This window comes from Balearica regulorum, chromosome 9 (assembly GCF_011004875.1).
Source record: "Balearica regulorum gibbericeps isolate bBalReg1 chromosome 9, bBalReg1.pri, whole genome shotgun sequence".
Lineage (NCBI taxonomy): Eukaryota > Metazoa > Chordata > Aves > Gruiformes > Gruidae > Balearica > Balearica regulorum.
Window position 1 is genome coordinate 21,784,841 of NC_046192.1, and position 25,544 is coordinate 21,810,384.

General features: G+C 36.3%; 1 protein-coding gene across 8 annotated transcripts in view; it reads right to left on the reverse strand.

Moving 5' to 3' along the window:
- Window positions 1-6,177: 6,177 nt before the first annotated feature.
- The window catches only part of NAALADL2 (N-acetylated alpha-linked acidic dipeptidase like 2), a 488,624-nt gene continuing 469,257 nt past the window's right edge, over window positions 6,178-25,544 (reverse strand). For all 8 annotated transcript variants that reach the window (XM_075761534.1, XM_075761530.1, XM_075761531.1 and 5 more), the window contains one exon: window positions 6,178-9,662. In XM_075761534.1, coding sequence (XP_075617649.1) covers window positions 9,464-9,662 — 199 coding nt within the window. In that variant the 3' untranslated portion in view covers window positions 6,178-9,463. The remainder of the gene's footprint in view (window positions 9,663-25,544) is intronic.

The following is a 25,544-nucleotide window of genomic DNA, read 5'->3' on the forward strand; positions in this document are numbered from 1 at the left end:
AGGAATTGAAGATCAGATACTTGTATAAAACTGGAGATTTACGGTTGCGTTTTATTTTCATGGCACAAGTTTACATGGCTTAAAGGAAGCATATTCCTTCAGAATATGTTTCACAAGTTAGTCTTTAACATTACATGAGATACTCTAGTCAGAGCTGCACTTTCTATGGAGTTAATAGCTAATGTATAAAAGTAGGTTATGATCTAGCCATGATTAAAAACATTAACAAGGTACCATTGGTTTTGTTGTTTGGTTGTTTGGGTTTTTTTTTTTTTTTCCTTTTAATCTGGTGAACAGCAGAGCAGTTTCAAAAAAGACCTACACAAAATGAAAATAAAATTTGGAAATACACATTCATTTGCAATGGAACTATTTCATTACACCTCTCAAGTGCTTTATAAGTACAGAAAATCCTCCCAGTTTTCATATACTATAAACAAAACATGGAATTCATATTTTCATGGGATAACAACTACCTTATGATTTCAGCACCTCTGAACTACAGGAAAAAGCCTGATCTTCTGAATTTCATATAATCTGAATATTACGTATCATCAAGATTTTCAGAATTGACTGGTCTCTTTCTTCAGATAGCATTAAGGCTATTCAGTAGCTGCCTTTTTTTTTTTTTTTTTTTTTTTTTTTTTTTTTTTTTTTAAGAGGCTCATCCTGAATGCTTTGAGTTTGGTCCAAAGTCTTTACCTACTTTTCAAATTCTTGGTTCTCAAAAACATACAAGAACAATTTATTTCTACTTGAAAGACCAATTATCTGAGTATCTGGGCTTTCTATATACCAGCACCTAAAAAAAGTGGATAATCCAGAATTTACCCATCAGTAAATTATCACATCCCAGATTATGAGGTTCTGCCTTGCTTTTTTCCTTCCTCCCATTGTGTTTTAATGCCCTGGGATCCGTGTTACTGAATCAGCAGCTTGAGAGGCATGTTACAGCTCACTGGCAGAACCAATTAAAAAAAGAAAGCAAAACCAACAAAAACCAAATGAATATAATTCCAAATCATTCAGTGCAATGTACATTATACACATCTTCATATTCCAGTTTAATTTCTAGCAAAAATGTAACTAAGGAAAAACCGCTGTCTAATTCACAACCACTTTCACAAAATGTCTGTTAGTGAATTCCAGTCCACAGTGCCTTCTGTACAAACACTCTCACGGACTGCAAAAATCATATTCATAGCACAAACAAGTAAAATGTGCTTCTTAATCAAAGTAGAATCTACTTACGTTAATGGCCAATGTTACCTTTTCATTACACTATGTTATAAAAGTACAAATTGATACAAAGTAAACTAATTCTGCAAATAAGCTGTTTTATTCAGACTGAACATTCTATACTGTGTTATAAAAATCAACCTTTCATTGCACATTTCCACATAACATGATATTTATAGGTTTCCAGGAATCAATGTGTCAAGTTTATATGACTGCATGGCCAAAAACCTAGTTACTTAATATTCTGAATTGACTAGCTATCAATTGTGGCAACTTGATTTTACTACATGAAAATTTAGAAGTAGATGGAATGAAGGAGTCATCATTCAGGCATCTCACATTCTATGTCAAAGCTTGACAAAGATAACACAACTTGACAGCTGCTCTTTTGCATACAAAAGGCAGAAATACTTGCATATTCCATGCAATTAGGTAAACTCTGTAAGTTGTTACATGATATAAAAGTAATAGTTCATATAATAGTTCGTATTGAGACAAAGACAATCACTGAAAACAGCATTTGAACATTAATCCTCAAAGGTACAGCAATGAGGACGTACAATTCATTACCATGCAGCTAGGTATTAATGCAATGCTAAAATCTGGCCTTATGCAGAAGAATATTGTTTTCCAGACCTGTACTAAACCCCTCCAAAATATCTGCTCCAAGTATCTTCACTTGTGTTTTTTCTCACTGTGTGCAAATAGTTAAGATATTTGAATTTGAACTGCTCCCTGAATTCATTATACTTCCTCTGCGTAGAGTCACATTCATTTTCCATTTGTCTCAGAATACCAAATCATAATATATGTGATAAGAGTATGTTGCATATTAACTTGCATAAACTGCAAATGGAAAATGAAGAGAATTTGTATTCATCTTACCTGCTTTAAGTATGAAATATTAAGCATCTCCTTATTTCTCCTCTAGTGGATTCATAGACTACAAGATGTTTCAGCTGTTGAGAACAGGAAATGAGACTGCATGAAAAAACCTCCAGTGTTCCAGTACTTTCTCAGGATCCCTAGTATACAGACTGAAAACACCAGAAGTTTGGGAAGCACTTACCAGGTATTATACACAACTTTTTAAGGATAGGGCACAACAGCAGTTTCTGTCACAAGCTAACACATTCATCAGACCTATCCAACTCAAGGTGGTGTCATTCAGACCAGTACCACGACTGTGCTACATAAAAGCTGAGCGAGGCTACAAGAGACACTAATTAAAAATTGTGGAAACACACTGACAGCTCAGACAACCCCCTAACATGCCACCTGTAGGAACAGCTTGTAGCAGGTGCTAACAGAACTTGGTATTACATTGCTATATTACCAGTATGCTCAGGAGAGAACAGTTTCAAGTGGGGGGAAAATAGCAGGTCTCTGCAATACTATTTAAAAAAAAAAAAAAAAATTCTATTTAATTAGTGCCTCAAAGCATCATATTGCATACCTATACCACTGCATGGTAAAGACAGCCACTCAAGCATATAATCTCATATACAATTAACTGGTCAGTAAAGGACGTTCTTCCAAAGACCATGCTTTGAAATACCACTTTTAATTCTATCACATAATCCAGGAATGATCAGACAAAAAGACATTACGCTGTCTTAACATATGATAAGCTTTCCATAAACGCTAAAGGTAGCACACATTTAAAAGAAAAATAAAGAGCAAGACTTCATTTGGAAAGGCTTGTTGGAAAATAAATCAGAGAAAAGTAGCTTAAACAAAAACCTAATCTTTTTTAACCAAGTGGATTAGGCAGACAAGTAAGCATATACTACATTTACACAGCAAAAAAAGTTGTTCCACACCTACATTCTGATTACATTTCTTAAATTAAGCTCTTGTATTAATTTCAATCTGTGAAGCTCATAAGAGAATGTGTGCATTAATCCGTGCCAACATTTATAATAACTATTAAGTTAACACTAGATTACAATACAACACTTGTACATACACATTTATATTCTGCCCTGTGGGTTTACTTAACATTGACCAAGAGACATCTGTCCATTTTTTGAAAAATATACCCTTGCTTGTAATAATCTATGTTGAGAGATTAAATAGACTAAACACAAATAAACAATGTCCTAATACCAAATCTTTTGGGGCATTCCATAAATAGTGGCCAAATTCTGCTGACCTCACTCATGTAGAATTGTACCCTGATAAGCAGTCACAGTAAAGTCAACTCTTCTGAAAAAAACAGACCAGGTCAGTAAAACTGAGGGGGAACATAATCTTTCAGTAAATCTAAATCTGCAGGAATACATAGTCTCCAATTATGACAAGTGTGTACGAGCAATAGCATAAATAACCAGGGGCAATGGGATTAAAATTAGGGAAAAAAAAGTCTGGTCTGATAGCACCGTAGTTTTAGTAAACGTAAAGTCTAATTTAGATATTCCTAAATCCTTTCCTTCCTAGATGAGTATTCATTATTTTTAGGCACTTCCTATGTTCAAGAGTGCACTTTCAAGTGCAGATTTGTGCATATGGCTTGAGTCTTTATCATCCTTAATCACTTAAACTTTGCAATATAGTAACCAAGTTTTGCTTCTGCTCTAACCATCTTTTCATAGTCAGATATTTACACGCATAACTTTCGTATGTAGCCATCATGTAATGAAAGGTACTGGATGGCATGCACAAGGTCAGAAAAAATTACATGCTTACATACTGCTTATTTTACTTTGTAGACATGTAGTAGATAGTGCCAACTCTGATTAAGTTTGCCTATCATTTCTTATTCATCCAACTTCAAAAAGTTTATTTCAAAACTTTCAAGATTATCACCTGCCCACACTGCTATTTTTGAAGGAATGTCCTGGTCCAAACATTAGAGACAAAGAAGCTAAGAAACTTTGCAGTCCTCAAGAAAATCTGCTTCCATTCAATCAAGTTATAATTGAAAAATTGCTGTTTGCACATACTCAGAAGAGATGACTTTGAATTTAACAGATGATGTCTCCTTATGTTTTACCCATTTGGATCTGAGCAGGATTTTTCCATCACTTTCAGCTCTTTATTATGGTCAGCTGTAGCAGGCATAAGAATCTAAACTTAAGGCAGGTGAGTTGATCTATCACCCTGCAATTTTCCACCATCCCCAAGCAGAATTGGCAAAGAAGTTGAACAGATTCAAACACACAGGGCAAGGTCTAGAGGTGGAGACATGAAGCACATTGGGAAAAAGTCTCATAGCACCAGGATAGGTGGCAGAAAATCAGGGAACTGATGTAACAGGAAAATGGAAATGACGGGCTAACGAAACTGGAACTGGATGGGGAACAAAAGGCATGACTGACTGCAGAGGGAGAAAAGAGAGGGATTAACTTGGTGGTTGGTGAATTAAAGGGGAGACTAAGAAGTGATAGTTGGTAAGAAGTAATAAGGAACCAGAATGGAGACTGAAAACTAGTGGGAATGATTGAGAAAAAGGTGGTGAGGAAATGGGGAAAGTCATGACATGGCATGAGGATGTGAAAAAAGTTGAATGCAGGGAGTTGGAGAAGATGGTAGCAGAGGGAGAAAAGACAGTCTGATGTTTAAAGCCACCAAAAACTGTCTGGGGTGATGAAATCCTATCCCTGCATTGGTAGGCAAGTAATTTTTACCATTAATATAACTTTTAATAGACAATAATTAATTGTGTATTCTATATTTCTGAGACATTTACTTGCCATACTGGAGTCTCTATCCCAAGTTTTGTAGACTTAGACCTCCAACAGAAGACACCTTACTATATTTTGAACTTTTATAGCTCTGCATAAGGCTACCTGTTTTCAAAATTCAGGTCCCAAGCATCTTAAAATTAATTTGTTTCCTATCACTCACCTTTCTGTGACTGGCAGAATACTGCTAAAATGTTATAGAGTGCTAAAGGGAAAGAACATCTTCCACATATGCTTGTTTCCTGAGATAGCAACTGTAATGTATGTCAGAGGTACCCATTTCTGCGTAACAGATAACAGCTTGCAACACAAGGCTTTTGAGGAAACTCTTAACTGCTCCCTTGGGAATACAGGCCTAGACATAACTATTTTTATAATATTTAATAGCTTTTAAAGCCAGAATGACCCATACAATTATCTTGCCTGACTTTCTGCACAACACAAGCCATAGAATTGCACTGAGGTCCCAAAGTTTGGTTAAAACAGATACATTCATAGTACATAGCTACGCATATGCTAACGGGTATTTTTCCTCCCTGCATTTTCTAATACATCTTTTGTTCTCAATCACTCTCTTAACGTAGATAGAAATCCTGTGATCTCAAAAGATAAAGACATTAGTCTCTACAACTTAAAAATAAACGCCATGGCTTGAAAGACAAATCTCCTTATACAAACTTTCCAACATATCAACTGTGAAATCCTAGAGACCTTGGCCAAGAGTTTTCACTGAACGAAATGATGGTTATCTTTTGAATGTTTACAAGTAAACAAATTACAATAATTTAACAACTAAGAAATATAGCAAGAGATTGGGAGAAACTATATCTACAGAAGAAGGAAACACTTTTTCTCTATGAGGGTGACCAAGCACTGACATAGACTGCCCAGAGAGGTTGTGGAATCTCCATCCTTGCAAAATTTTCAAAAATAATCTGAACATAGTCCCTCCTGGGCAACTGGCTCCAGGTGATCCTGCTTGAGCAGGGAGGTTGGACTAGATGACCTCCAGAGGTCCCTTCTGTGATTCATGAGAGATTTAACGTAGTAGATGTCTCCACCTACTGCTGCAAGAACTGAGGTCAGCTGAGGTGCTGCCTTTTACACCTCTAGACTGAAATACTTTCCTAAAAGGTAAGTGAAGCAGTGTAAAGTGTTTGCTAAATTTCTCATGTAGTCATTATTTTCATCTATGTTTATGTAGATGTGTCATATCACTGCATTAGTGTTAAATTAGTGTTTGTACAAATTAGTGTTTGTACAATGTTTTGAAGATATAAGGCATTTGCGTATTTGTGTGCTTGCGTATTCACACAAATACTGTTTTTCTTGGATGATAAAAGCAATTCACTGCCTTTTTTAAGGCTAGTAGTCAAAACCCAGCTCCCATTTACTTATTATTCATCTGAGTTGATTGTACTTTAGCTTCTTTATGGACTCTTTAAAATATGCACTAATAAAATCTTACTAGCCTTTTATTATCAACTGTCTCAACATACAAATATTTCAAGCTGCAGGGATTTTCTGGTCACTGTAAGCATGACTCTAGACTACTTAGCAATCAATGCATTTGTTATATTGTCTCTGGCAGTTGATGTTTCTGAAAAGGTAACAAACTTTTTGTATCATTCATGCAATTTGCAAACATACTTCTGCCTTTAAGGGCGCTTCATTTATTTCAACACAATATAGGAATAAATTCAATTTGGGTAAGCTACTATGATTTACTAACACCTTCCTTTAGCTGATGTTCCACAGTTGGCTGGGCAAAAATTCTGTTAGAAACATACCAGGTATTTAGGACCTTAACTTGCTATAAATTCTTTGAAGTCAATAGGTAGGATTTAAAAATCAATGGAAGGATATGGCTCAAAAGTGCCTTTTCCAAAGCTATAATGGTGCAAATATTATCACTGAGCACTCGCTTATATGTAAGATCTGAACATTTGAAATAAAAGCCTAGAGATCTAGAAGTGTGAGATGACATTGAAATCAATGCATTTAAGTCCCTAAATAGCTCATCTGATTCATCTCACCAACAAGAACATATGATTGTCTCTAGAATAGACAGGCATTTATAGTAGCAATGCTTTTTGTGTGGAGTATTTTGAAGTCTGTGGTTTTAAAGTGGTTATAGAAGGACATTAGTGAGAAAACAAGATAAATGTTTTAGTGAGGAATTACGTGGCTGAGAAATCATACATGAGGGAAACTCTTCCCAACAGATTTCACTGATTTTGCATGAGTACACTTTGGTTACATTAGAGGTGGTTTTGCTGGAATGTACATACTGAGACTGAGGAAGCAGTTATTAAATTCACCTGGCAGAGTTAAAGGAAGTGTTAGTCTCTATTTTTGGTCTCATAATGGCACCTGGCCCTATACCATTTAAGACCATAGACATTGGCTCCACAGTGAGTCAGCACTCTAAAGAAAATATGTTAATAAACAAACTGTTAGAAGAGTGGTCCCTATTAGAAGATACAATTCAAACATAATGTGCACGGTACCTCCCCAAATACTATTACAAAATAAACATACAACTCAAATGTGACCATTCCAACCATTTAAGTATTGCAATAATAAAAACCATGGAAACAAGGAGATGAACAACATTGTAGTATCATAAAAAATGTTACTCTTCAGAAGTCAAATTCTCTCTGCAATAAACAGAATTGGTACCAGCATTAGCAAAAGAATAATCATATACTCTTGCTTATCAGATGCCAAGTAAAAATAGGAGATAACCATGTCTAAGTTCATGCAGTCATGCTGACTGATGTTGAACATATTCCCTCTTCGGTTGTAGCTGTACAACTGCATAGCTCCACCTCTGGTCAGACTCGGGATGCTTTTGCCCATGTTGTGATAATAACTTGCAAAGAAATGTAGCAACAACACAGCTGCATGTACCCAGTCCCAGGTCATTGCTTACAGAGGCCCATTTGCCAAGGACTTTTGGAAACAGAAACCCAGATCTGTAAACAACTCTCATTTCTTGCTATGTGAACACACACTTTAAAAAGTCTTTCACCAAATTGTGCACTTTGAAATTTTCCAGAAGGCAATTTTTTTACATTAATACAGATACTTTTTCCATTTTTATCGTAAACTTAAATGTTTCTGTAATGTTTCCATGGCAAACTAGGCAACAATGCATTTAATGTTTCCATCAAATAAATTATATTTCAATTCTAAGTATCTATATAAAATTATTTTTTTTAAGCTCTAACCCCAGAATCATCTGAGATTGTAAAACTCTAAACCCAATAGGGCTTAACAATTTCAATTGTTTATATTTTTAAGACTGCAGTTCTCAAGTGTGTATATTATCCCCTTAGAGGTTAGGACACTGAACATCCTGATCCTTCCATTCACAGATTACTTCAGGCCAACAAGGTAATGGTGTGATTACAGTCTTTGTACAGGGCTTCCACCAATGCAAAACAGATTTGAGTTTTACCCCTGCAATATGCTTCATCACCTTGTGCCTTCAGAGGTGAATTCCTGGTTCTGCAGTAGGAAATGAATTTATGTTTTCCTTGTGCTTGTTTTGGCAACAATCCAGTTCCTATATGCTGGCCACTACTGATGAAATGATCCAGCCTGGAACAGTGGGTGGTGTGGCCGAGTAGTGGAATCCCAAAAATGTGCCTAGAACTTTGAGGTCTTGTTTTCATTTACTGCTCTCTGGAAATTTAGGGAGACCTTAAAGTGGGCTGTTTTGACGATATATGAGCTCATAAGGCCTGTAGCCTTAAAAGACTAGGCAGTTCTTTTACTTAACATAAGAATCAAAGTATCTTTGTACAAGTGTAACTACTTTTCAAATAATTTGAAATCATCACAAAAATTTTCTCTCCAAGAATTACTAGAGAAAACAACTCTTTTTCATACAGAAATGGGATAATCAAAGTTTATCTGTATTCTCAGAATTGAGGTATTTATTGTTCCACAGGAGTAAAGGTGTTGGATTGCACTAGTAAGGGTGTTTTGTGCATTTCCTGATTAACTCCAGCACTGGATACCCAAGGAAACGCCACATCCTTCAACTACTTACTCTGAAAGGAGTAAGGAAGAATATGAGATTGCTGAGGAAGTTAAGAAACACAGGAGTATACTTAAGTCACATTTTTCTGACAGACCAGGCATAGAAAATTCACCTGGGTATACATCTGGGGTGTCTCAGAACCAGGTCTTCAGCATATTGCAGGACATGCTCGGTACATTGCAAGATTGAGCTCTTAGTCCTAAAAATATATTTTACATACAAAAATACAGCAGATCTCCTTCTAAAAATCATATCTTAAGTGTTATTCCCTCCCATGATGTTTTATACATTCAGAAACAGACATTTGAGATATACTGTGAACAGTGCAAAAGACTGTTTTATATTTAGAAAAACACCCATTGCAGTACCTTTAAGCGCCAACTGAAAAAAAAGTTGAGAAAGGTTTCATCCTCAGAGAAATTCTGGTCCAAGTCGAACTTTTGTTTAGCGAGTTGTAAACAAACGTCTTAGAATGCAGAGAATCCTTTCATTTCTTTCCAGCTAAGGTAGTCTCAAACACATCAAGTCCTGCTTTGAAGTAAACCTGAGCTGAATTGATGCTGTTCAGCACCTCTGACAAGGCTGCTTGAATGGTCTCATTTGACTGATGTAGTTTGCAGTGCTCCAGTGCCTCTAGCAGGACTGAAAACTGGCTTCTCCTTTCATCTAATCTGTAAAGAATATTTCTAAAAGAGAACAATGGAGAATGGTAAACTTTTTACTCAAAACAATTCATCAGAAATCATCAAGAAAACCTGCAAGTATCAGGCACACTTTACATATTATACACAGGAAAGCTGACCCATGGCAAACTGAAAGACAACTGCATATTTATTACGCCTTTGTAAACTGCATCTGTTCGTTGATTTAGGTGTACATACGCTGAAACATTCACAAAATCTGTCAAAGAAATCTCACATCCTTCTTTGACCATTCAAGATTTTATTCAAAATCATGAGCCCTATCATACCCCTCATGAAGTATTTCAGATCTCAGCTGGATTCCATTTATTCCCCTCTAAAAAAAGTTTGGTTATTACTGTGGACCCTAGGCATGGATTATTATTTTTTTTCTATCTGCTCCTGTTATTTATTTCACACTTCAGAGGTGAAATTCTAGCTGCATTGAAGTCAATGGTAAAACTCTCATTGCCTTCAGCAGAGCCTTTATTTCATCAATAATCCTTTGTGGCATCAGAACAAGAGCAACCCATCTTTAATGTCACGTACTTGAGGAAGGAAATAAATGGAATGTACAGCTAAACCCTTATGAAAGAAACTCTGTGTTTTCCTATAATATCTGCAAGACTTTTTAATGGCCTGTATAAAAACACATGCAAAGATAACGTCTGGTTCCTTGGAAATGTTATCTATATGAGGTGTTGAAGGCTCAGAATTCAAAGCTAGTTAGTGATTTCAATGAGACCTTGAAGCAGGCTATAAATGTTATCTAAAAGCAGGTGTAATCATTATCCTAATTAGAAAAGCATGTAAATATCATAAATCTCCACCCAGGAGCTCCTTTGATTGTAAACAGAAGTGAGTGAAATTTGAAACAGGAAAGCTACATGTGATTTGGTGCAGGACCTTATCCTTAAATACAAGGCAGGTGTTCAGGGCAGGGGAGAAGTTGTTTCACGGAATGAAACCAGCAAGAAAGCAGGACAACGTCGATACTCTGTTTGTAACCTAAGTGCATGATGGAACAGGCCCAATGACAACTCCAAATTAATAATAAAACTGCTGAGTACCTACAAGACAGATGACCACCAAAGTGTATTTTATTATACGAGTCATCTAATTGCCAGTCTACAAGGGGGAATGGTAATGCAGTAGCCCAATAAATGACACCACAGAATATCTACAATCTTCTGCCGTGTTTTCAGTTTGAAAAGATGCTTTGAATGAGGGGCAATGTTTTTTGAAGATATAAAGTAACTCCTATCCTCATAACAAAGCTTTTCAGTCTTTATGCTTTTACCTTCCTATATTGGGTATACATCCAAACCCAGCACTATGCAATAGGAATGGTAAGCTTTTTATCCCCTGACACCAATACATCTAGCGATTTCAAGCGTTATGCAATACGTAATAGTTTTAAACAGAGGAGGGAAATGGTTTAAAACCAATACTGCAGTAGAAGAATAGCTTACATAGTTTAAATAGTAGGTCATCACTGACTAGACTGAAACAGGTTAAGAGCACTTGCAAGACCAGCTCAGCGGGGACAGAAACCTCTGTCAAGAGGACAGTAACAAGGAGATGTGGCACTAACTTCTTCAGCTTGCACTGTGGCAGCCAGAGGAGGACAACTGCCTGCTTCCTCAGTTCTGAGATGATAGTGCTGTTCCTTGAGACTATGATGCAGCTTACACTCAAAGGTGACTAAAGTTATATTATGGACTATCCCTAAAGCATTTCTGTCACATAGTAAATGAAAACTGTATGTTGAGAACCAGATAAATCTTGGTTGGTTGGATTTTAAGGATAGGCTGTGCTATGGGAAATACTGTAGTTTTCAAAGGATTGATTTTGTTCCCTCTGAAATCAATTCAGGGACTCCTGCTGAGATCAGTGTGAGCAGAACCAGGCTTTTGAAGAACTCTCCTCTATAGTTTCCATAGTTCACAGGGAGATAGAAGCCTGTTCACAACCCCTCAAAGCCCTTGAACAGCAGGGGCAATGCTAGAGATAATCACATTACTTTCTACTCTCAGGAGGCATGTGACAGTCCTATCTGGTTGCTGGTCACTGGGAGAGTTTCACTGAGCTTGAATTCTGCTCCAAATGCCTACAACACTGACATCTCGGTCTATATTAGGATTCTTCTATTCCTTTATTGGGGGTAATGTCAACTAATAAAAACGTCATAAGACAATAACCATCAGCAGAGCAACACTAACTTAGACTGGTAGAAATCACTCTAAAGAGAGGATGACCTGAAGACTGGAACGTTTAGGGATTTCTGAGAAAACATTTGTGGCGAATAGGAACAGATCTTCCCCCTATACCATCTTCAAATGTGCTCAAAACATGGCACCCAGGCTATAAAGATGATTTATCTTGACATACAAGGATGTTAATATGGCATAACTCTACTGCTGTGATTTTGGAATCACAGGTGATTCCACAGGAAATCCACAGGCAGGTGATACACTGTAAAAGACAAATATTCCTAGCCCATCCCATGTGACTACAGTACAAATCAGTGTCTAATGAGAACAGCTTAGTTGTTTGATGAATGAAAGAGATAAGCAGTCTGCTGTCATAATTTAAAAGAATATCTAAACTGTTGTGATTGTAATAAGACTTCAGCATAGCTGATTGCATAGTATGACAGAACCTATTTTTTCTTCTTATGTATGCAAATAATAATAAGTAACATTATACAGCACCTGTTTTTTTCAGATTTTCTGCTAGGAATTCTCACCAGGGTCTTATATTTTCCACTTATCTTTGCTTGGCAAGCCATGCCACCTCTTTGTTGCATAAAATGACTTCTCTCTTTATGCATGTTCATGAGAGTCAATTTATACAATTTTACTTCTTATCTCTGTCCAAGCTTCATCAAATGAAAAAAAATGGCTAGTCCAGTTTATTACTTCCAAGCCTTTACAAGTCAGAAAAGTGTTTTCATTAAAGATTACACATGGACTGAAAAATAAAACCCAGGCATTTCATTGGCACAAGATAGCACTATGTGACCACAACATGCATAATGATACCAAGAGACTTTAATTTATACTGTGAAATTCAATTACCTAAACATTCCTTAATACAAATTGGTTTTGTAGCCTACACCTCTAAAACAACAGTTCCATCCTCTGGCCTAATTGCTTAAGTATCTACCTTCATCTTTAACTATTTTGATCTTATAAATATAATTCACACAGTCAGCCTGACCCACACAAAACAAAAAGAGACACCTAAACAGAAAAGTGCAATGCATTCTTGATGACACTAATGAAATTACAACACACATCATTCATCTTAATGGGGTTGTTTGAACGACACATCACAGTGACCTGAAAAGTGTAATGCTGAAGTAGAAAACCTAATTAATAACTTCAGGCAGTACCACTGAAAGAGGTAAAATGCCTCTAAAAAAAAAAAGAATCAGCCTCAGTAAACTGAAGCAAGGAGACTATAATATTGTAGGACATATAAATATTAGAAATTCTTCTTCCCTGGAAAGTGCATGAGCTGATTTATACTAATTTATTTACGGTAGTTTGTACCTCAGAAAATTTTATGGTGAGGGTGCAGAAAGCTTCCCTTCTTCTTCTCAGCTCCTTATCCTTTTGATCTCCAACAGTGCTTCTCTTTTCTTCTCTTTTTATTTTTTAAAACTTTTTTGACACCCTCATACACTTATTTTATCTTACCTATTTTGTTTCACAGCACTCTTCTGGCAGAAGGTTTATAATTATAAAATTAGACCTGCTAGCAATGTAAGACTAACTTTTATCAAGACAAAATTTATGCAGTGGTAACTGTCATTACATGTCATTATAGCTGATCCAGAGGAAAAACTTTTTTCTACATTGCTCATTTCTTGCTGGATCGAGTGGTGGAAGTCACTGGCTCTGGGGCCATGTGATCAAACAACATGCAGGTGACCAGGGAAGATGGGGATATGGCAGCCAAACTTTTACGGCAATTTAGCTGTAAACGTCAGTCTACTCCTTCACCGTCCTAAGTGCTCACAAGCTCAGCAGGTCATATTTAAGGATCCTTTATTTGTAATGTTTTACTCCTAACTTTTGTTTGATACACATCCTATCCTTTTTTAGGATAGCCATGTAGTGCTCTCCTTTATAGGACTGCAAATTGTTCTACACGTATGTGTTACAGAGAGTGACACATTTAAATCATGTACACTCAAAGGTGAAAGTCTGACAGAAGATAAGTATTTGCATGGTCTCAGCAGCTGATAAGCTACAGGTAATCTAGACATCAAACCTAAATAAAGTCTAACCAACTGAAAGGCATTTCAGAGGCATTGTTATGTGACAGTGGTAAACCAGAGAAATTCTGTCCCTGTCAGATAGAACTTCATCTTGCATAAGAGACAGGAGTTACGACACCTCTAATTGAGTCAAATGTAGGTTATGGTAAGTCTGCATTTAACAAAATCCTGTTGGGACTACAAGGAGGTAATTATTCCAAGTCTGAATTCATTTCTGAGAGGCCAATTTACAATAGGGCTTGTTAAAAAAATAAATTCCGATTTTGGCAGCTCTGCGAGGTGTCTTGAGGCTTGGTTTGGCTTGATTGCCTGCCAAATAAACAAAGGAAAGAGACAAGCCAAACTAGAATGATAGCTGGTTACAAGATATATTATCTTTTATTTCCCTACAGTTATCTTTGATTATAGTACTTTTTTGAACATAATGAATGCATTGTCATAAACCACAGTAATCTCTTACTGAATTATTACTAAAGCCTAACCCTAACTCTAGCGTAAGTTTCAGCTTGATGCACTTTGCCAGCCTTAGATCTTTGGCAAGGCCTTGAGTGCCCTCATACACCTTACTGGCCCTGACCAGCCTTACCTGGGACCACTACCCACACCCCCTGCTCACAGGCCCAGGAGCCCTGTTTCACCTGAGCCCTGGGTCTTCTGTCCTGGCCTCAGTTACATCATAGGTATGCCTGTCTCCAGCTCTGTTGCTGCGATGCAGCCAGTTGATCCAGACCCCGATCTGTGGACTATTTCCTGGCTTGACTTGCATCACTGTGGGCTTCCCTGATGACCAAGGCTCTTGGCTGAATCTGACTGCCACTCCCAGGCCTCCTCTGCTTGCATCGCTCAGGCACTATAGGCCTGGTTGGAGCAGCCACTGCCCTGCCGGCCATAGTATCATGCTTGGCTCCCCTTCCTTTAGGGAGCTGCTAGCTCTCATCACTCCCAACAAACTTCCCCTAAACAGGTGACCCTATCAGACTTGACTCCATGAACACCCATCCTAACCCTAACTACAGACCTTCCCACCTTTAAACCTATCTTGGTGATCGTTACAGCATTCATCTGCTAAATTCCAGTTTGCATGTATGAGCATGCAGAATCCTAAAGAGAAAGTGGAAGATCTATTAAAGAAATCAAGCTGAGTAAAGGTTGTTTGGGGAATTTTTATGACCAAATTTCTACATTCACTTTCTGTTCTGAAACATATAAGAAATTGATTCTTTTGATAGTTGATTAATTATTGTCAACAGAAAAGGCTGACGCAAAGCTAACTGAATGTTAGTCTTGATTTTCTGATAAAAGGACAATGCTCTGCGATAGCTTGGAAAAGATTTCAAATGGGATACTGTATCTATGACAACCTGTAGCTACACTTTTTCACTTTCATTAAATAAACAGTAATTACTTCATTTCTTCCTGTAATTTTTTTATATTTTCGTCACCTGTGATAGCAAAACAGCTTCTAGTATAATATAAAATAAGCATGAACAAATGGAAGCTGGAAGCTTGATGCAAGTTGCTAATCATAAGGGGACTGTTGTTCTGGAACAGCCTCAAATAAGTATAATGGAGCTAATAAGTCTGACTAGTTTAAAGACTGAGTTTAAGCAAAATCAGGCTTCAATTAAATACCTTTTTGCAAGGGCTGAACATCAACATTACCTTGGATTCATGGCTTTTCCCCTGCTGAACATTTGCTGAGTTTAGGGAACTTCTTTCTTTCTTTGGAGTAAATAAGATCAGTAAGAAGAATCAATTCTACAGCCTCAACAGTATGGAATGACTTCACAGAACACAAGTGGAAAGAAAAAGAAAAAGTAGGTTGCATTTGTTCTTCAGAAGTTGCAAGCAATTATTTATCACTGCTAAAGAGCAGTCCTCTAATTAATTAGGCATGATTTTCTCTAGGGTTTTATAGAAATTAATTAACCAACTTTATCTAGAAATTCCTGAAGAAGCCACAAAACACACTATCAGACTCTTTGCCATAGAGCTGTCAAACCCTATATGGAGCTGATCAGAGAATGATATATGCTCCATAGAAATGTAAAAATTTCTTGAAAATCCTTCAATTTTTTTTTTTTTTTTTTTTTTATTTCTTGGAACAAGGACTTGCATCTATAATTAAGAGTGATGATGCATTAAACAAAGTTAATATAACTGTATTTTAAAATTCTATTTGCTGGCAGCAACTGGTATGAAATATACTTTGTTAAATTTCAAATAAGGTAGCCGTTGGTAACAAATGTAGGCATATTGTTCTTTGATTCATTTATACTGCACTTGCTTTTCAAATGAAAGAAACATATGCTTATGCTGAATAATTTGGAGGAAACTATTTTTCTTTTAAGGATGTCTCAGTCTGAAATATTCAAATTCAAAGCAGATGTGCTACTATTTTGAAGGACTTGAGGGAAGTGAATTAATAAAATTATTTCCAAATGGCTCACAGCTGAAGTTCTGAAGGCTTCATAGGGATTTTTATTTAGAAATCATGTAAAACATCCGATTCTTAAGGAGCAATACTATTTCTCAACAAAGCAGCAGTGTCCAGTGTTTGATGCAGTAAATTGGCTTGAACTTGATGACCAGTTCTGATCATTTTTTTCTGATCATTTTTTTCTTTATCATCTTAAGTAACTCCACACCATGAGACGTGAGACCATTATCATCATAGCCAAAATCAGAATGGTCATTATTGTAAGAGTTAACTATGGATAAAAAATTAATATGTTCTTTAAAGAAATGCCTAAAGTTATATTTTTATGACCTTTCAATGGCATGCATATGCACAAAATTAACACCTTCTTTATCCCAGTTAAGGCAATTTTCCTGTTAATGATCTCACCACCAAACTTCTAAGCCCTATTGCCTGGGTAATATGTTAGTGGGGAGGAGTATTGCATATTAGCTATTTTTCCAATGAATTCCACTTAATTTTGTACTATATTTAAGAAATGTTCCTGGCTAATATTTCAACATTAATGAGTGGTTCTTATCTGTTATGACCAAAAATGTGGAACCATATAGTTTTAGATCTAAAAAATGTTATCAACCCTATTGTTTATAACAAAAATGAAATAATGTATAAAATATTAAGTTTCTGTCATATTTAATAAATTCAAAATCTAATACTTTATATAGCTGAGACCATAGGCTATTTTTCTCTGAAACCAAATATTCTTGGCCTATTTAGCACCACAAGCACAGATCTGAGTGAGATCTGCCAGCAAGGGAAAATGAATGGAAACTGTATCCTATTTGGAAGACTTGCTAGGCGTTGGCATGACAGCTCTGCACTGAGCTCACTCAATAGCCCTCAGTGAGAAGATTTGTACAGTTAGCAAAACAACCGCTGTGAAATGGGCTAAAACATCTAATAAGGCCACATATTCAAATAAATGTCACTATACAAAAAAAAACCCAGATTCTTTGCAAGGTCAAGACCATGCACATTGGTGGAAAGCATGAGGAATTATACATCCTGGATGAAGTCTTGTCTTAAGGGCCACCAATGATGTGCTAAATTAAAATATACATAATAATATTTACTGTATCCAGAACATAATGGGTGCATACTACAGACAGAAGTCTATAAGTGTACAAATCAATCTAATTAAAAGGATGGAAGAAAATTAATGAGAAGTACATACAGGGAAAACAAATTAAGGTATGTGCACCCAGGTTTACCATTCATATCAGGGAAGTGAGAAAGCTGGTTTCCAGCCATGACATAATCCCTAATTATAGTGGTTTTCTGCTTTTGCAGGTGTAATGAAAAGATTTTCATGTTCCCTGTTTAAATAAGCTTTAAAGTCAACCATAATTACATCTCTGCAGATGGCTAATTCAGTAGTATTTATGCAGCAAATGCTCTTTAAATAGTAAAAATTTACAAGACAACAAATACAGTCATTACTTGATGGTCATTACATGTACCGGTGATTCCAAAGGAAAAAACATTTGAATTGCCACTCAGATGGATCAGCTGTTTTGAGCGTGAGTTACACTCACTTTATTGCATCTTCTCAGTATTAAGAAAGGGTATAATTCAGCATGATTATCAGTCATGAGAAAAATAATAACCATAGCAGGAATTTGTAAGAGCATTATCAAACTAGTAATTGCTACCGATGCATGCTAGGATAAACGTATTGCTCTACATGTGGATGAATGTTAAAGTCAATAGCCCAGCGGATGAAATTCTATCTTTCTGGCCTAGAGAATGAATAACCACAGCGCTGTTCAATCACCCCCAGAGGGGCTGGGAGGACTAGGTCAGAACCCTTCCCAAAGTTGCCCAGTGCACAGAAAATGCTCATGCTGTTAGAATATTGTTCCTACAGGTCCATCATGAACTAAACTGTTCCTAAACTTTCCTAACTATACCTGTCCTGGGGAGCTGCACTGGTGAAAAAGGTATCCTGGGGAAAGCTTCTCATGCTATTCAGAGTTACTGCTTTATTCCACTACTACATTATGTTGATCCACTGAATAAGCAGATTCATGACTGTATCTTCTTCCCAGTCCCTCAAATCCCATTTTGAGTATCTGCACCATCTGAGTGGATAGGAAGTGATCTTAATTATGATGGCTTCTGGTAGCTGCTCAAGAGAGAAGAAAGTTCCTTTTTTCCTCACACCCATGCTATACCCCCTGTAACGGTTGGGTACAACGTTTAAAAGGAATACAGTGAATAAAATACATTCAGTGCACCTTATATCAATGCTGTTACTCCAGATTCTGCTAGTGACTTGGATGTATGAATTTGACCCATATTTTGATTTTAAACTGAACACATTATTGCATTTTTTTAAAGACAGTGATAGCTATATAAGTGCTATTAGAATCTAGTGTTCAAGATTTGACTGGAAATATTTCTTAGCTTGTACCAACCTAGTTTAAATTCGCATCATTGCTTGTCATGCCAGTAACTAACTGGTTTGTCTCTGGTTTTAGGATTAGAAAAAATAACCTGGCAGTTAAGAATTGCCCTTATATTCTTATCAATTATTTTCTAATCGGGGTGACTTACAGAAATGACTCAGTCTGTTCAGTTTTATGATAAATAACACTTTTGACTGTACTGTAAAAACTCTGGATACTGACTCATGATTGTCACCACTTTTATAAATCCTGGTCACCAGACACACAACTATTTAGAGAAGCATATAAACCAAGAACGTAATACTTTCATTGAGTGTCTGCTACCAAAGACTGGGAGGAAAATCATCATTAACTGAAGATTTACCAAGCACTGAACAGCATCTCAGATCTTTTGACAGTGCATAGCTGCCACTGTTCATCTATCTCATGAAACTTCTTTTTGTCTCCCCACATTCTTGGAAAGAACATGAAACCATCCTTGGAACATTTCCTGTGATTTTTTTTTTGCCATTAGTAGTTCATGAAGTGAGCTATGATGAAGCAAGTCTTACTGAAGCTGTGTGTCACTGCTTCTGTCCTGAATATTTGAGTTCATCATCTCTAACTTACATTTGCATAAACTACAATCAGACTGCAGAAACATTGTTGAGATTGAAAGAAGAAGGTAGAAGAAAATGGGATGACATTTTAGGTGTAAAAAAAAATACATTCGGATGAATGCGTATCAGAGAAAAGGGCGCTGAACAAGAACTGCAGGGCCAAGAAACACCAGTGAAGGATTAGAAAGTGAAACAAGAAATACTACAAAGTTTAAGTCCATTTATAAGATGTGGAGCAATTATAGAAGAAAAAGAGATGCAAATTTTCAAAGATACAAGATAATAGGGTGAAAAGTCAGATGGAAAATCACTGCTGTGCACTAAGACGAGAATTCATTTATTCTGACTGAATGGCAAAATCAGAGGTATGCTATTCTAAAATCAGTGCACAGAATTCTCTCCTTCTCCCCCAACACCATTCTAATATAGTATTTACAAATTGCACATGGCAGATAATACGAGACAGAACATTATCTACTACTGCTAGTGCAACATGAATTATTGCAGTATTTCCCACACTAAGGATGATCAGCACCATATCAAATCACTCTCTGCTCCACATAAGACAATGCAAGAAAAAAAAAAAAATATTCCATGTGTTTGGTTCAGGTCACTAAAATAGTCTGAAACATTACAACAAGTTATACAGGCATATTTTCTACTTGAAGCCACAAATGAAGAGTTCAAAATGAAAAAAAACTAATCTGCAAAGAGTCTATACAATGAGACAGAATTACTGTCTTCTGTGAAAACTCTGGGCTAGGTATGGGGGTTTTTTTCAGATGACATTGCACTACATGTTTACCCATGTCATTGTTTAAGATTAGCAGGATATTTGCATCTTTAATGCTTGTCCTCTGTAAATCCATTGAGCAGCTTGTTTACACATGGAGGTTTAATAAGGACTTTAATTTTCCTACTAGATGTATCTCTAGAAACTAGACTCTTAGGGCATGTGAATTTTGACACCAGAGAATCTGCTGCAGTTTATCAGCAAAAGAGAAATAAATCCAGTAGACTCTACCTATGTCCAGAATGTATATAACAAATCTCAATCTGAAAGGAAAACATTTGTTCTGGTGAACAACAAAAACTTGAGTAGCATGAGATTAGTAGCGATGCAAATTACCTTTTGGTATGGTGCTAAAAGCATCTTTTGATTGTTCTTTCATTTCATTATGGCAAATTCAGAGTGCACAATATATCACTGCTTATAGCAAGTTATTTTATTCTGTGCATTATAAGGTATTGATTTGTTGTAATTTTTTAGCCCGATGAAGTGTTAATGTCACACTGGGTATTCATGATAAAAAGATGCAAAAGGAAGAAGTTTAACTTGCACAAATGAGCAATAAGAACTGCTGGATGTCTTGAAAACACAGATTGGTTTTGAAATCATTACTTTTCACCTACTTATTAATTGACTTAGTTACATCTACTAGACATAGCACAATGGCCCTTGTAATAGTTCCATAAATAGTGGTGACAGTTGCATACAGCCTTAGTGGACAGGATAAACTCAGCAACCTAAGATGAAACTCTTAAATGAAAGATTTTACACAAGTTGACTTTGATTCTTTTATAGAATTGTTAAAAGAACTGTCAGTCAGGACACAACTGATCCTTAAGCAATGGTCCATTAAGAATAAAAACCACCTAACTGGAGCAGAAATGACAGCCCGAGCCCTCATGTGCCTTTTTTGGACTTTACTTTTCAAGACCAAAGACACAAACTCTGCTTTTAGTGAGTGACTCTCTTAGATTTGGAAATCTTGGAGGTAGCATCACAGGCTACACTAGGAAACTCTGCATCCTTACTACTGGATACATCTAGTAGCAGCAGCATCTATCAAATATGAAGATTAGGTTGAGTTCTAGACATGGACCTGAAGAAATCAAACATTTTCAAAAAGAGAGGACATCTTACTGCACTGAGTGTTCTCTGCCTGACACTCCACCAAGTTTTCTTGATTATCTCATATCTTTGCAACACTATTATTCATTGTTCCACTGCCATAGAAGTGCTATGCCTTTCAACAAAAAGACAAGCTCTCTGTGTAAATACCTAAGGAGTGTAACACACAGACTTGACAGATACTTTAGGCTGACAGGTTGTCAGAGGCCGTGGTGATCAGCAAATATAAAAAATATAATAAAATATACAAGGAATGGGGGCAGGGGGAATGGTCTTAGGTCTAAGCAAACATAAGATTTGAGCTCCATATTTATAAACATCAGGAAGATACATACTGTCTTGTTATCCATGATATTGCTGGTGTCACAGTCTTGGTGGGTATTTTCATAGAGGGAGAAGGATGCAAAAGCATGAGAGTAGACTTTTAGAATCTTAGAGTTTTAAGGATTAGCTGACGCACAAAAGACAAAGGTGTTCAGGAAAGAGACAAAGAGGAGAGACCGCTCAGCATGGATGCGTGTGCTCGATTACCCACCTTACAAACATTAATTTACAGAAATTAATTTTGTTCTCTCTCAGAAGCCATGTAGAGATTTGGTTAATCAGTATCAGTATTTCCTTGACCTTATCAGACAAGCTGCTTTCGCTGTAGGGAAACTGCCCCAGGTCTTTGCTTCGATCTATGTTTATTTATAGCTGAAGCACCCTTTGTTTAGAATACAGAGATAAAGCATCTTCTCCTGTCCCTAGCAGGCAACTACACATGCTTTATTGAATGTTGATGAGGGTAAGAATTTTGGGGGTTCTTACTATATAGGAGTATTTATAGGATCATCTTTTATATATATCAGCATTTATAGAATTATCTTATATCTGTGCTGAGGCTGACCATCTTATTGAGACATATGCTTGAGCTCATCTTGTTGGTTTTTTTTCACCGTCTATGCACAGTGCCTAAAGTAATGGAATCTCTGTTCTTTAGCTTCGTACATGCCAGTGCAGTGTAAACTATGGTTATTGGTACTATGATCATCAGAAAATAGACAGAAATATTCAGTGCAAATATACATTGTAAGAGTGGAGAGTGAGAAATGGCTAAAGAAAAGAAACAAATAGCTACAAATTTCTACTGATTATTTCATTAAAATAAAGACAAAATATAAATCAGAAAATGATCAATATTATGATTATGTTATGAGAAGCAAAGGCAGATAAATGAAAAAACCCAGTAGCTATCCTATTTTGTTCTTAAACATTTATTTTGGAAATAAAAACTCTACCTTGGGTTTCCATTGGGAATCACAGAAATTCTTCAGGTACAATAAAACTCAGAGATTTTGTTTTAACCCCAAATCAAGCCCCAGGGTAACCCTTGCAAAACAGGGTAATAGTTCTCAACCTATTATTTTTCATTCTGCCTAAATTTCTGGATAAGACTAAACTACCCTGATGAAAGCTGTACTCGTATATTTCCAGCTCAGTTGGAAACAGAGTATCATGGAGAAGGTATGCTATTGTCAAATTTTCAGTTCAATGTCATGAAGTTCAGGTAGGAAGGATAATAATCTAAACTACAGTGTTTACTTACACTGTATTGAATAACCTGCCAATGTCAATCATCATTACTTAAATTTAGTTAGGATATCCTTATATAATTATCAAAAATTAATTAAAATAATTTCAATTCTGTTAGTATCTTTGAATAATTTTATTGCTCATTATAATTGAAAAATGCATCAACTATGCCCAAATAGTGCCCTATGACATTGATTGAAATGAAGCATCTTATTTTTTTTAAGTACATATATGCAGTATAAGACTACAGCTATGGCAATGAGTGTAGAAACCATACAAAAAAGAAATAGAAAAGATGTCCCCCTGTAGCAGACAAACACAAGTAGGTTGCAACCCACCTTCTGCAATAAAGCAAAAAATCCACCTTTCCTTTTTAATTCAAGTTCTACAAAAGAAAACAGTATAGATCCAGAGAGCTGTGAATTAGGACAAACACAAGCCTAAAAATGATGCCTAAACTTCAGCAAATTTGTCAAGTACTTTGATTGAGGTTGAGAATATGAGTCCAAATGGGTATACAGGAAGCAATCATTTTTTCATGAAGAATACGTGCTTTACTGTGTGCACAAATTCTTCCTTCAGAAGGCTGTAAATTACAGTATTTATGGAATCTTAATGATCTAAACACAGTTGGAGCCTGAAGGTCAAGGCTGCAAACTGCATCCTAAATTTCTGTTTACAGATGAAGCATAGTATTTATTGCTGCACTGCTTGTGCTGCTATAGTTAAAGGGCTGCCAGCATTTCCATTATAAACCACTATTTCAGGGGTTTATAACTTGCCCATCAATTTTCTGACTGGGATGAAACATGGCAAACACAGTCCTGGCTGTGAGACTGATTTTTTTGTTTGTTTTCTTTACCAAATTACAAAAAGAAAAGCTTAAATCTGTACAAGAGGAAAAAAAAAAAAAAAGTACATCAGTTTTTTCAAGTACTTCTAGAGTTCCTGTGATACAATTATAGCTTCAGAACACAAAATAGATTCATATAACTGCAACAATTAATAGAAGGACTTTCAATCCCTAAAAGGTGAAAAATAACCCAAATAAAGACACATTGTTAGGTGCTTTTTTTTGAAAAGAAACTGTACTGCAGACTTTTAATGTCAGGAAAGGAAATCAGAGATTTATCACTGTCCTCGATTCTGTTTGCATTAAAGGTAAATCTACACTATAATTACACACCTTGGCACAGTACAAAGAATGCATTCCTTTTTCAAATAAGTATCTAAATGATGATACACAAGGTGTACTTTACTGTTATATACTCCAGACGATGTTAGGTAAAAATAGTTCAGAGTAAAGTCAAATCCAATGTTTTCCCCCAAACTCTGAAGTAACCTTATTGTCTACTGTCAAATCTTGTATCAAATGTAGTGAAATTAGGAGGGGAAAAATTACAAAATTTTCACTTACACACTATCTACTTTGCCTGTATGAATACCGCACTCTGCGCCAAAGTACTGCTGAGAGCAGGAAGGTGAAAAATCTAATTCACATTATATCTGTATATCTAGCAATTACATCTTGATGAACATCAAACTTAATACTGCAAGAATTTAAATATTAGAAGTCCTCAAAACCCCCTGTTATTGGAATCCTAAGTTTTGGTGTAATTTATTTCTACAAATAACGAACTGGGCCAGATTCAACAATGTGCCTTTGCGATGCAATGTAGACACTTTATGTTAAGCAGTTTTATGGCTCCTTTGCAACACCATAGCAGTTCAGACAAGAAAGACAGCAGTGCTAAATCTGCAATATTAGACTTTATTTAATCACATTTTGGTTTATTTCTTTATATTATAAATCCAGTCACAGCAGGAATGAAGTAAATTAGTGCCTCCCCAAATATCATAATTATATTTTCATTATTACAGCTGTAGGGATTTTATTCATTGACACTGTTGAGTTCACCACAGCTTTCTTTTTTCTTTTTTTTTTCTTTTGTTTTTGTTATAAGATGACTGCATTTGTTTTATGCCACTCCTTATGCTTGGAAGAATCTTTTCCTCCTGATGCTGTAGCTTTCTGTTTTTCTTCCAAAGCCTATCTCTACTATCTGTCTATTTTGTGCCCACTTGAAACAGTCACTTGCACAAGACATTTGACAATTTTCCCCTTCAACTGCAACAAAGTTTTATTATTCTAGTTAGTTCTAGTTGCAAGTAAATTTATATTCCTAAATAACATACATACCTCATTCACATCTGTGTCCTGGCGCCTGTCTGTCTCCTGTGTAGGTATGTCAGTTCACTTCTGAGCTCTCTTTTTTGAGCATGCCAACTGGTTTCCCCTAAATTAAAACCTAGGTATGGCTTTAGGGACAGTTTTACTTGGGGAAGCCTCCTAATGGGCAGTATGGATGAGCCACTGGCTATCTTCAGCTGCAGAGTTCTTCAAAATAATCGCAGTAGGGCTGAAGTCAAACAACCCACAGATGCCCTCACTCTATAGCCCAGGGCAGTCAAAACATCTCTCTGGGGTCAAGCTATAGAACACTACATTGATGGGCTGCAATGCAGTGCTGCAGACAGTTTGTAATGAAGCACATGCACATACCTTATTACTTCTCCTGAGCAGCCGGAGGGCCAGGCACTACTTAGCGCAGGCTTGGCCAATT